This window comes from Penaeus vannamei, chromosome 35, assembly GCF_042767895.1.
Source record: "Penaeus vannamei isolate JL-2024 chromosome 35, ASM4276789v1, whole genome shotgun sequence".
Lineage (NCBI taxonomy): Eukaryota > Metazoa > Arthropoda > Malacostraca > Decapoda > Penaeidae > Penaeus > Penaeus vannamei.
Window position 1 is genome coordinate 30,056,426 of NC_091583.1, and position 12,500 is coordinate 30,068,925.

The following is a 12,500-nucleotide window of genomic DNA, read 5'->3' on the forward strand; positions in this document are numbered from 1 at the left end:
GTATTTGTTTGAGAGCTAAGAATATGGATAAGTAGACAATTCCTAAGGGAAAAAAAGAAGTACAAGTGAAAAATTAAGTAGTAGTTTCTTCTTAAACCCTTATTCTTGGCTTATTTGGGGGTATTGTGGTATTAGTGATAAATGTTCTGCTGGGGTCAGTAAGATCTCCAAGTGAAGCGGGTTCAAGGCTTATGGGTTGGGAAGAGCATTCACTCGAGGTAATTGCCTCCTCCTGTCACATGAATCTCTGAAGAAGGTGCTGTCATAGCTCTTGTAACGAAGGGAGATATCCGTGTCAAACTAATTACCATCTTTGGTTCATTAACCGTTATTAGACAGTTATTGGACAGAATCCATTCCCTCTTTCTTGTTTCAAGATTGACCGCATCCGATACATGATCAGCAGTTACCTCCGCACAAGACTGGAGAAGATTGAGAAATTCACACATTACCTGCTGGAGAAGGAAGGTCGGGTCACAGACGAGAGCTTGGCCACTTTATCCCCAGCAGAGGTCAACTATGCGAAGGAGTAAGTTCTTTTTTTATCTTTCTCATTTCATGGACTTTGCTATTGCTTCGCAATCATGTCTATCTATGTATATAATGATTTTCTACTTAGCTTTATTATATATTCCTCTTATCTATTTTGTATCCCCCCACTTGTTCAGTGTATCCTCTTCATCCTCTATCTGTTTTTCCCTCTTTTCTTTCATTTTCTCTTTCTTACTTAATGCGTATGCTTTTTGAAGAGCCTCAAAACCCTCTCAATTTTATGAAACAAACCATTAAAACTTTCATCTTAAATCTGTCTCCATAGATCACTGAATTAAAATCATTCACATGGCTTAATGAGATTAGTTTTATTTACTGTTTTCTTCCCTTTTACCCTGTTTTACCTACTGACCTCAGCTCCTCTCTTTCACTTCTTTAATGAGGGTAATCCCATTGACGGACAAATTTCCCTTTAACAAAGCTAAGACCAGAGTCACAGCCCTAAAACTCCTCCCCAAGGTATGCCTCGAATCTGGAGTCCCACTTCCAAACCCTCATCCTTCAGCACGTCCCTGAGAACTTGCGCGCCTTCGACCCCAACAAGATGAGTGTGAAGCCCAACCTGGATAGCTACGTGTTCCTCAAGGTGAAGGAGACCACTCCAGGGGTGCTAATCGAGGATGACACAGGGGAAGGAAGGTAAGGGTATTTCATCTTTCTTTTCTCTTTCTCTTTCTTGCTCTTGCTATCAATTTGATCTATTCTGAGTCATCCACCCAGGTCGATACATAATCTTCAGAATAATTCCTTCCTCTCTCCTCTCTCTGCTCCACTCAATTTCCTCATACACAGTCTTCTTTATTTTCTAACCCTCCACCACCCTATTACTATAAATCCTTATTGCCCTCTCACATCCCCACAGTACTGCTTCACTCAACACTACTGCCTCTTCCGCCTGCCCTCATCGTCTTCTGCTTCCACCTCTGCAAGCCTTTTGATTACTCTAATTAGCCCAGCCAAGTGGGATCAATTTTTTTCCGTTTCCTCCTACAGCCCCTTACTCACAATACCCTCTTCTTCCAGTAGTGTCTGCAAAGACATGGTGACAAAGTTTGAGTCTGCAACCATTCCAATTATTCATGCCTTGTCACAGTTACATCTGAGTCCCAGGCTAGAGACTTCCATCTCTAGCAAACCTATTCCTGTCAAGCCTCACTCCTTCCTTAATATTTGTACTGGAATTATTTCAATCTCCCTGGTTGACTGCCTTGTCTACAAGGACTGGTCAAATTCTGAAAACAACCTGCTTTTCTGCCTCATTGACTATAATGCACCACCAGCACAGTGCTACTCACACCCAAGAAGCTGTCATAAATCCTACACCAAAATTACCTTCCATAGACATGACCTCCCCCATGAAGAGTATACTGCCAAAAAGTGATGCTCTGTCTGGCCATATAAACCTCTCCCACATTGTCAGAAATATTGGTGTGTTGGTCACCCTGCCATGCACTGTCACTCCACAGCCTGCTGCCCTCTATGTGCCCAGTCTGGTCCTGAGCATTTAAATTACTCTGCACAATCATGCATGTGTGCCAATTGTGGTGGCTACCATAATATATTTTATAGGAGTTGCCCTGCCTAAAACTTTTGGATTCAAACTTGGCCTCACTCAACACAGTCCAGAAGGCATTTCTCTCACTCTTCAAAGTTCCATTCCTCTCCCTTCTTCCCAGAATGCCCTTGCATCTACCATTTCCCCAGTGTCTTCCTCTTCCTCCTCCTCAATTTACCTGTTTCACCAGGCAACCTAAATGTTTCACCCTATCTTTAACCACATTATCTCCTACCCTTGCCTCTTCCTCTCCTCCTCGGACGTTTGTCTCCTCTCCTACTCCTCCTCCTAATGAGAAAACCTTGATTTCTTATACACCCCCACCCAACTCCCTTCCAGATCTCTTGAGGACATCCAAAACTTCTTCAACATGACACACAAGAACACTCCTCTCCATCATCCTCTCTGCAGTCTCTCTACTCCTATTCCCTCTACATTCAAACCTCCATTCTTATCCTCCTCTGTTTCCCCTTCCGGTCTTCTTCCCAACACACCCCATCTGCCCCTTCTCCATCTTCTTCCGTCCCTCTCCTTTTTCTCCATTATCCCTTCTGCTTCTTCCTGGAGGCTCACATGAGTCTCTTTTGTCAACAGTGTCCTTTCCAAGATCCTTCCCCTCCTGCTGTTCTTCCTGATACTTCACCTTCACCTTGGTCCCTTTTCTCATCCCTTAGGTTCTACTTTTCTGACACCTAGTTCTACCCTTGTTACCCATTGATTGCTTCATAATGGCTCATCTGTACAGTGGTTCTCATGCACTGTTCCTCTTTCAGTCACACACATTCTGTTGTCCTATCCCCACTTCACTGCAGCCCATACCTCTGCTAGTCTTCCCCTGTCCCCAATCCTCCCAACCTGTTGGACATCCCCATGGAATCCCCAACTTTTTTCCTATGACAATTTGTTCCCTTTCCTCTGATGCATAGGTACTCTCCATTTGATCTAATCATCCTTCCCCCTTTAACTTTCTCCATTTCACCTCCCCTCATCTTGACCCTTTTCACTACCATACTATCCTATAGTGCTGTATAACTTTTGATGTCTAACACATTTTGTTTTAATAATTTTAACCCTTTTCCCACTTTCCTAACGTGTTCTGTTCCACTGGCACAAAGGCTTTACCATACATTCATATTACTAGTTCCCTGTAGTGCCTTGAACTATTTTCCTTTTTGGTATATTTCTGCAAGACAATTTTTCAATCCATATATCTGGATTAGATATAAAAAACAAATCTATAAAGGCAAAATGGATGTTGATGTCCATATGCAGTAATTAGCTCTACCTTTATTTCAATTTAGTTTTTTCTCTCTCAAGACTCACTCTTTCACTATTACATGGTTTTGTGAAAGCCTTAATAGTTCTCTTTTTCATGGTCACCAGCCTTTTAGGTTTAACAGTATAGTCTGTTTGTCTTTTTGAGAATTACCTTTTATTGTTGTGACCAAAGCATACAGAACATTGCAGAACATTGCTTATTCAGTACTTATGTTTGTTTTTGAATTTCCATAGTTGATCGTGATTATTGACAGTATCATTATCATTTAGTTCTTTTCATAAGCACACCTCTGTTTCCAAAATGTATAGTTTGTAGGAAAAAATATATTAAGATACTTCTATATCATCTTTGTTTATTGTTTTAGTATTCTTAGTAATTCTCTTATTCTCCAGAGACGAGGAAGTGGACCTAGACGAAGGTGGCCAGCACTTGATGCGCTACAAATCCGTCAGTCACTTGCTTCATAACGGAGCCATTTCCTTAATATGAGAAAGAAAGAAGAAAATTATTAGCTTTATTAATTCAAAGATATTGTTGTTATTATTATTATTATGATAGGGTTTTCTGTAAAGTGGAAGTTCTTAAATCAGAATCTATCTTTTTAATATATTATATAATTGTCAAGGTTATATTATTATCCTGAATTCAACTATCCTTTTATTCAATATAACAAAAACACCTAAAAAAAATAATAATAATAAAGAAAATCAAGCCTGTGCAGACTTTGTTTTGAGTAGGAATTGCATTATAAATATCAAAATGCAAATCTAAGGGGGGGAAATCTGCATTACAAGCCCTGGAAAAGGAACAATTAGAAAACGCACAAGTATACCTTTTAAGGCCTTTTCACTCTATTGCTCCTTCAGGGAATACAAGGTAAGAGATACATAGAGGTATATATGTTTCATTAAAATCTCCTAGCATTGTGAAGTTACACCTTTTCTGTCAAGTTAGAGCTACTGGACTTAAAATAGACTTGAATCCAGTCAGTGTTGGGACCATACTCAAGAACTCTATCAGAACCCTATGTTTAACCCAGTGCCAACGGGTTAAAATGCTTGGCAAGTGGACGTATGGATGGGGTTGTTGGCGCTCATCGGCAGTTTCCCGTTTGCGCCTGACTCGATCGGTAGTTTGCAAGCGACATTTAGCACCTAAAAGCTTTTATTTTGCTAAAATTTATAAAAATATTAAAATTTTAAAGGTTTACCTTCATTATAGGTGCCATTGCCTAAAATCTTTACCATATAAATGGCCGCTACTATTGGAGAAAAACACTCCGTCCGACGAGCCAGTGGCGCAGGAATTAGCATGACATGATGCCACCCGTCTTTCGGTCCACAACAGCCATGGCATGTACGTACATGCCACCCGGTGGCTAGGGGTTAATTCTAAACAAAGTTTGTTGCTAATTATTACTTGTCTCAGTAGAAGTGCAATTGCCGGCAGGTTTGGGAACCTCTACTGTCATGTACGAATATGCTATGCCCACAGTGAGTTTAGTTCATTGTTGACATTTACACATTGATGACTCCACAGATACCTTGTCGCAAAGTCTGGCACAAGTCCAACCTATCTCATCTGTTTACCCTTTTATTTATATTGATATTATTATTCTTAATAGCTGTAATGATTATAATGACAGTAATGATAATAACAGTATCAAAATTAACAGCATGAGGGAGAGAGAGAGGGGGGGAATCCTGAAAACTCACGGAAGGGAATAATCAGGTGAGCCATGTAGACTATGGATTGACTACTTGGTGGCTGAGCACTTGTGAAGCCATCTGTGCAGAGATACATTTCACAAAACAAAACAACAGACAATATTACATTTTCTCAGCAGCATTTGGTTAAACATTACATTTAGCATGTTGTTAGTTTTCTCTGAAATTGAATTTATAATTCAGTCATGGATGTTCCTTTTACCTAAAATACAATCATAACCAAAAGACAACTGAACAATATTTTGATTAATGAACATTTACATAACATGAAGAATAAAAATATTTGTACAAGTAAAGAAATACATTAAAATCCCATTGTTTACCATTACAGCCGTACAGCAAGCATGCATTAGCAATCCTAGAGAATCAATAAAAATGTGTTCTTAAAAACTATGCTTTATACTGTACATAACAACTTAATTTGAGAACTATCCAAAATGCAATTTTTCCAACACTAAGCACTTAATAGTAGCAATAATTAAAATAATATATAAATTTAAAAAGGTTTATTAAGGGTGCCTAAAGAAAAATAGCTGACTACGTAACATTCTTATTTTCCCTGAAGTACCAAAGTCCTTACTTTGGTTCTTGCACATTGCCAGGTCCTTCATTACCACCTTGTATAGGTGCATATTCCAGTTCAGTTTCTGTCCCTTCTCAGTACAGAATCACTGCTTCAACACAATGCCAATTTCTTAATAAATGAATTTCTCTGTATAATAAATAAAATGCAAAATATTCAGCCTGCTTATTGGATGTGTAGTAATGGCTTCTCATGAAAAGCCATGAAAAAGTATTATGTATATTAACCCAATAATGACAAAATAAACATTGCCGGGCGTCCCGTCAGTATGACGCTGTATTGGGGCTCGCGCTCCGACGCAGCAGCGGGCCGCGGCTGGCTGGCGGACAGGCTCCGCCTGCCGATATAGTAGCCGCATGGAATCTTTTATTTTTAGCTTCAAAATATACCAGTGTTAATGGGTTAATTCAGTGACACAGGATAGAATCTCTAGCCATGGGAAGTGACCCTTTAATTCCAGGTGGCACACATAGATGCCCCTAACAAAAGTTTGTTCTCTGTTCTGCATGCTATACAGGCCTGTAGTTTTTCAGCTTGCTATACAGGCCTGCAGTTTTTCAGCTTTCAAACAATGGCCTTCTGAACTTGTCTAAACATTTTTTTTTTTTCTATTTATTAAAAAACAATAATTGCCAAGTTTAGATTTTTTTTTGAAAGTGAAAAATTACAAATTACACAAGGAATTATTACCTCTAACAGGCAATTATTAGAGTCCACTTCAACATATCTGATTTTTATGTAAAAGGGTCAAATAAAAATACTGTATAGACCTTAAACTTCACACAGAAACTAAAGGATCCAAAGTTGTTTATTTCTTGATGAAATATTCTCAACTCACTGCCTACGAAAAAAAGAAGACTGTTATGTGATACCCTCTTTTTACCAAAGTGACAGCCTTCATGACAAATATAGTATTAACAAGTTATTAATGCCAGTCTAATAAATGTATCATTATAAGTAATGAACTTGGTCTGGAGAATTTACTAATACTAAACTAGTGGTTCCTTTGATCCTATTTCAAGGGAATGATGCAGCTGGAGCAATTTATATTAATCTTTACTCTGTTACAGGAGACAAGAAGACAGGGACTGAATATGAGTTCTCAAAAAATAACAATAAATAAAATATATATAAAATATGAAGGACAGAAAGAAAATGTAATGAAACAGGCATGGACCCATATTAAATGGCAGTCACTACATCATTTTCTTGTGTTCTCATTTCGAGAGGATTGTCTGATTTCAAGTTTCTTTTCTCTCTGTAGCTTTATTTCACCTAAAAACTTAAACCTTTCAGTAGGATTATATCTATAGCAGTTATGAAATGTTTTGTATGAGGTAGTGATCCAGTCTTCCATCTGATGTTAATTCGTCTATAAATAATATAGGACCAGGGGATGAAGAGCATAACCAGAAAATTAAGATGGCATTTCACTTGGACATCTGTGAAGACTGATTGCATTGCCAAATATAGAAGAATTATATGAAGATGAATGGAAGCCATTAGCAGTTGCAGGTACACACTGTCCAGTGTAGAATTGTTTTGGTAATTTTGCTTGGTCCCCAAGAAGTTTTCCTACCTGACCTCATCCGCTCAAGTTAAAGAAAATGCTACTTGTGACCCTATATGTCCTTTACAAGACTGGTATGTTTATAAATCTTTTTCTTTACATACTTTGAACATTGTTCATTACAACAAATATTAAAAAAAGGTATGAAAGAGAATGAATATCTTCACAGCACAAGAGAAATTCTTGACCAGTTTCAACATCGTCAACAGAGACACGTTTGACAAGAATATAGTCAAAACCAGTCATATACATCTCTTGTGCTGTTAAGATACTCATTCTCATTCATACCTTTTCTATATCTTACATACTCAGTCAATAATATATGGTCTTTGTGTGATCATTCTAATACTGAGTTTGTATTGTACATTGCTCTTTGGTAATGTTCCCCCAGATATGACCTTATTTCTAAGATGGATCAGAAACTAAAAGCAATAAAAATACAGAACTACAGATGCTACTTCTATCTTTTTTTTGTAAAACTTTGTCCCTCAATATCTTTGTGACTTCATACTTAAATTAGTTATGTACCCTAATGTCCCCTATACTCTGATATCTGTAATATTGTGATTCTACTGTCATATTGCTCTACTGATCAATGCCATACTTTTGTGTCTGTTGATATTATGAGCACTGTATTAGGTTGTAATTTGAGTAAATCTTGCCTGATATTAAGACCTTTGTCCGAAGTTTGTACATCATATCTGAAGCAATGGCATCATTTAAGAATGAAGATGGCAACAGGATGTTTTGCCAAAAGCTTCTGTTGTTAGCTGGAGCTTTGCTGCTACTCAACCAGTTCTGTTGCATTCACTTACTGCTTTGTCTTCACTGTATTTTGTGATGTAGTTTATATATTCTAAATATGGTAAAACTAAAACTTCTTTAATAGCCTGTGTGGTAGAATTTATTTTGAAAGCATGTACTTCATGGTTATAAAGATGTTTTACAACTGATGCTCACATAATGACTGAAAATATCCTTTAAAGATTTTCTAATCCTTCAACCTGCAATATCTTGTCTGATACTGCACTCATGTACTGTATCATTGCAGTAAGGAAGAAGATCCCTATTTGGTTTATTTTCCAATTTTGCCATTATTCTCCATATATTTTGCAAGGCTGCTTGTTAAGTTTAGTGCATGAGAAATCTACTGTGAACTCATTTGCCCTCTGAGTGTTCACTTCCCACTTCCCAAATTGCCTTTAAAGAGTCCATCAAACTTTGGATAAACCATTGGTGTTTTAACCCATTAACACCGGTATATTTTAAAGCCGAAAATAAAAGATTCTGGGTGGCTACAAAATTGGCAGGCGGGGCTGCCCTGGACTCTGCCCGCTGTTGCGTCGGAACGCAAACCCCGATATGGCGTCACACTGGCGGGACACCTGGCAATGTTTATTTTTTCAGGTGTCTCATATGTGGGACACCCGTCGTTAGTGGGTCAACAAACTAGCGAATGTGCAAATTTGGCATTTATTGAGATAATGCGACCTGGACACTGATCACATTCTAGTATTTAATCAGCGGGCTTTGAAAATACAAAATATTATCGAAATACTGAAGAAAAAAAAACAAAACAAGAGAGAGCATCTGAAAAAGAGGAAAATCTTCAGATGATCTGTGAAAAACACCAATGTAACTTCCTCAAGTTGACTTCTACTTGGAGAACCCCTCCATAGTGGCTACAACTTTGGTATTGCCCATCAAATACAGAGATTCCTTTGATTTTCACTCTTTTTCTCTCTTGGTTCCTTGATTCTTCTACCAAAGAGAATTCAACATTCGCTAAAATGAGATCCATAAATATCACCTCTAATTCTCCATAATCTTCAAAAACGGAGCCTATGGCTGCTTACACACCAAGGTGGTATGTCACAAGTGGCATGAAAATGAATATCCAGAAGTATATGAAACCTCTCACACAGAAATGGCATACAAATTGCACTTGCCACAAGTGACATGCCATGCCACTTGTGTGTGAAAGGTTTCATATATTTCTAGATATCTGTTTTCGAATAACATGACTCATGCAGTGTGTCACCTTGGTGTGAAAGCAGCCTAAGATGTCACAATTCTGACTTACCATTACCACAGCCAGAAGCTCTTGGGTGCCACAGACCAAGTACCTCGGCATCAAAGCCAGAATGACAGACGGAAGGAAGTGAGTACCAGCCACTATTTGCCTGTCACCATACTCATCAAACCTGGGGAAGAAAACATTATATTGTTGGGATCATTAAAGGAAGAAGCAACTTGAGAGAAGTGTAAAGAAGGCTAGAGGTATGAAGAGGAGGAGAGCAAGGATAATGAAGGAAGGAAGGAAAGTAGGAGAGAGGGAGAGAGGAAAAAAGAGAAAGCAAGTTGAACATCCATTCACTTGCCAAGTTTTTCTACTTGTCTAGCGTCTTCCTAGGGAGCAACCTACACCACACTGATACAAACATCCACTGTGATAAATCCCCTTTCATAGACATCAGCCTTTCTCTCCCTTTCTCTCTAACTCTCTCCCTCTCCCTCTCTAACTCTTTCCCTCTCCCTCTCTCTAACTCTTTCCCTCTCCCTCTCTCTAACTCTTTCCCTCTCCCTCTCTCTAACTCTCTCCCTCTCCCTCTCTCTAACTCTCTCCCTCTCCCTCTCTTTGTCTCTCTAACTCTCTCCCTCTCTCTAGCTCTCTCCCTTTCCCACTCCCTCTCCTACTCCCTCTCTAACTCTATCCCTCCTCCTGTAGCCAACCCCCACAACCTGTAGCACTGCATACATCCCCCAGGTTGGGTCACTAAGGTCCACAGCCACGTACTCAGCACCTCATGTTAGCCGCCTCTCGAAGACTAATGCCAAGACTCGATTGGATGAGAACGGACAGCTCCCAGATTGCTCATTGGACCGCAGGCTCCCTTCGTTCCCGATAGGTGACACAGCTTAGCACTTATTAAGCTCTAGTGCCCAGGCTGAGATCAGCACTCACAAGCTAGCAACTCCAGGTCTACCCAGGCCTTAGCCATCAGGGGAGCCGCCCCAACTTTCTCCTTCGACCTCCAGCACCCAGCCATACCTGTGGGCACTCACACCCACACCAAACACTCCTTAATGAGAGGATTGACACCAGTCAATGGCAGATGCAAATCTATTGCCACACTCCCCCTCTCTCCCTCTCCCTCTCCCTCTCCCTCTCCCTCTCCCTTTCCTTCTCTCCCTCTCTCCCCCTCTTCTCTCCCTCTCTCCCCCTCTCCATCTCTCCCTCTCTCCCCCTCTCCATCTCTCCTTCTCTCCCTCTCTCCCCCTCTCCTTCTCTCCCTCTCTCCTCCTCTCCTTCTCTCCCTCTCTCCCCTCTCTCCTCTCCCTTTCTCCCCCTTCCTTCTCTCTCTCCCTCTCTCCCCCTTCCTTCTCTCCCTCTCTCCCCTTCCCTTCTCTCCCTCTCTCCCCTTCCCTTCTCTCCCTCTCTCCCCTTCCCTTCTCTCCCTCTCTCCTTCTCTCCCTCTCTCCTTCCCTCTCTCCTCCTCTCCTTCCCTCCCTCTCCCTCTCCCTCTCTCCTTCTCTCCCTCTCTCCCCCTCTTCCTCTCCCTCACTCTAACTCTTTCCCTCCCTCTCTCCCTCTCTCTAACTCTTTCCCTCCCCCTCTCCCTCTCTGCCCCCTCTCTCCCTCTCTCTCTCTCCCTTTCCCTCATTGTGTGCTCAGTAGTGCAACGGTAATGTTCTTGTCTAGCAACCATGCTGACATGTGTTTGATCTAGTGCGCTGCCAGTGTAGCAAAGGGAATTAAACTAAACTTAAAGTTAAAAGACTCTCTCGCTCTCGCTCTCTCTTCTTTTTCTCTTTCTCTTCTTTCCTGCTAATGTAGTGGGAAAGCAGGAAACCCAATGTGCTGGGATGGCATGACATACATGCCATGGCCATTGTGATTTTAGCTTATCACTTACACAATCACCAATGAGACAATTATTATTCCTACTTAACTCACCCTTCCTTGATTTTTTGTAAAGATTCCTTTCTTTTATTTTCTACTTATCTGAATATTCTAAAAACATTATGATATTCATAATGTCAATAAGAATAACACTATCAACAGTAATAGAATTAGAAAAAAGATTCTTCCCAAACTTCAAAGAATGGTTGATTAGGTACGACCACACCGGGACTTCTTACTGAATTCTTGGTAGCTCAGCATTTGTTGAGCCACTCATAAGCAACAAAATTCACAAAAAAAATAAAGTGGACTGTACCTGTACCTGCACACAAAGGGTTAAATGTCAACCAACCAATCAATCAAATGGGACTGACATCAAGGAGTGCACGGCGCCACATGCACCCGTCACTTTAAACTTTGGGATAACTTCTTGACGAGGCACCAGAATAGGGCTCAGGCTGTCTCAACTTCAACAAGCTTGGCTGATTGCCCATGTCATAACTTTGAAGATCCTCCCATAGACTCCTCCACATTTCATTCTCCCAGGAAGAGCCTGATAAGCAGGATCATCCCTTCAGAGTTCTGCAAAGTGTCTGTACAGTCTGAGTTTGCAGATTCTGATTGAACACACAATCATGCCATTTGTATCTTCTGCAAAAGGCATTTACACATGACTCCAAGGCAAAGTAGAGTTCCTGATTTCAATGCTGAACTGCAAGACTGGCAACATAAGAGCCTAGATGTTGTGTTCCTGTTCCTTCTGCATAAGGATTCTTGTTGAATAATCTGATATACCAGTCATGAATAACAAGATATGTAATGCACATATCACCTGAGCAGGTTCTCCTATCAGACCCCCAAAATCCTTGATCTTGGTCTTGACCTCTAAACCTAATGGGCTTCCTCTCACTGTTAAATGCATCGAAAGCCACCACATGGGTCCCTAGACACTAAGACAGCAGAGCAACATCACTGACAGAGTCAAAGCCAGTGACCTTAATAATACCCCTTAGTGAATCACACAGGAAAAGGCAAGATATGCCTCCATCACTCTTTACAGCATTTTCTGTACCAGTAAATAGGTATATCATTATTCCCATAATTTCTGTCAGGATTCCTCTTAGTTTTATGATCAAGGCTGCAAAGAGCTAAGCAGGCCCTAATTCAACTCATGGATGAGGGTCATCTGGTCAGCACAGATGTTATAATTACAAAGTGACTGAAAGATTGAAAATTATAATAAGAATAAATTTAATACTTTTGAAATTGCTCAAAGCTCAATAATAAGCAATTTTGTAGTCCCCTTGTGTCTAACAGGCCTTGAGGCAGC

The 12,500-nt window shown here is 40.2% G+C and overlaps 1 protein-coding gene and 1 long non-coding RNA gene across 9 annotated transcripts in view; one reads left to right on the top strand and one right to left on the bottom strand.

Annotated features, from left to right (window-relative positions):
• Sld5 (DNA replication complex GINS protein Sld5) overlaps nt 1–4,010 on the top strand; it is a 27,916-nt gene extending 23,906 nt beyond the window's left edge. Inside the window, exons 3-5 of the mRNA XM_070113893.1 lie at nt 378–529; nt 1,012–1,191; nt 3,779–4,010. Of these exons, the coding sequence (XP_069969994.1) occupies nt 378–529; nt 1,012–1,191; nt 3,779–3,875 (429 nt within the window). The 3' untranslated portion in view covers nt 3,876–4,010. The remainder of the gene's footprint in view (nt 1–377; nt 530–1,011; nt 1,192–3,778) is intronic.
• Nucleotides 3,523–12,500, bottom strand: part of LOC113814494 (uncharacterized) — a 25,934-nt gene continuing 16,956 nt past the window's right edge. For all 8 annotated transcript variants that reach the window (XR_003476501.2, XR_011398137.1, XR_003476506.2 and 5 more), the window contains 2 exons: nt 9,350–9,470; nt 3,523–3,865 (listed from right to left, as the gene is read on the bottom strand). This is a non-coding gene — a long non-coding RNA (uncharacterized lncRNA). The remainder of the gene's footprint in view (nt 3,866–9,349; nt 9,471–12,500) is intronic.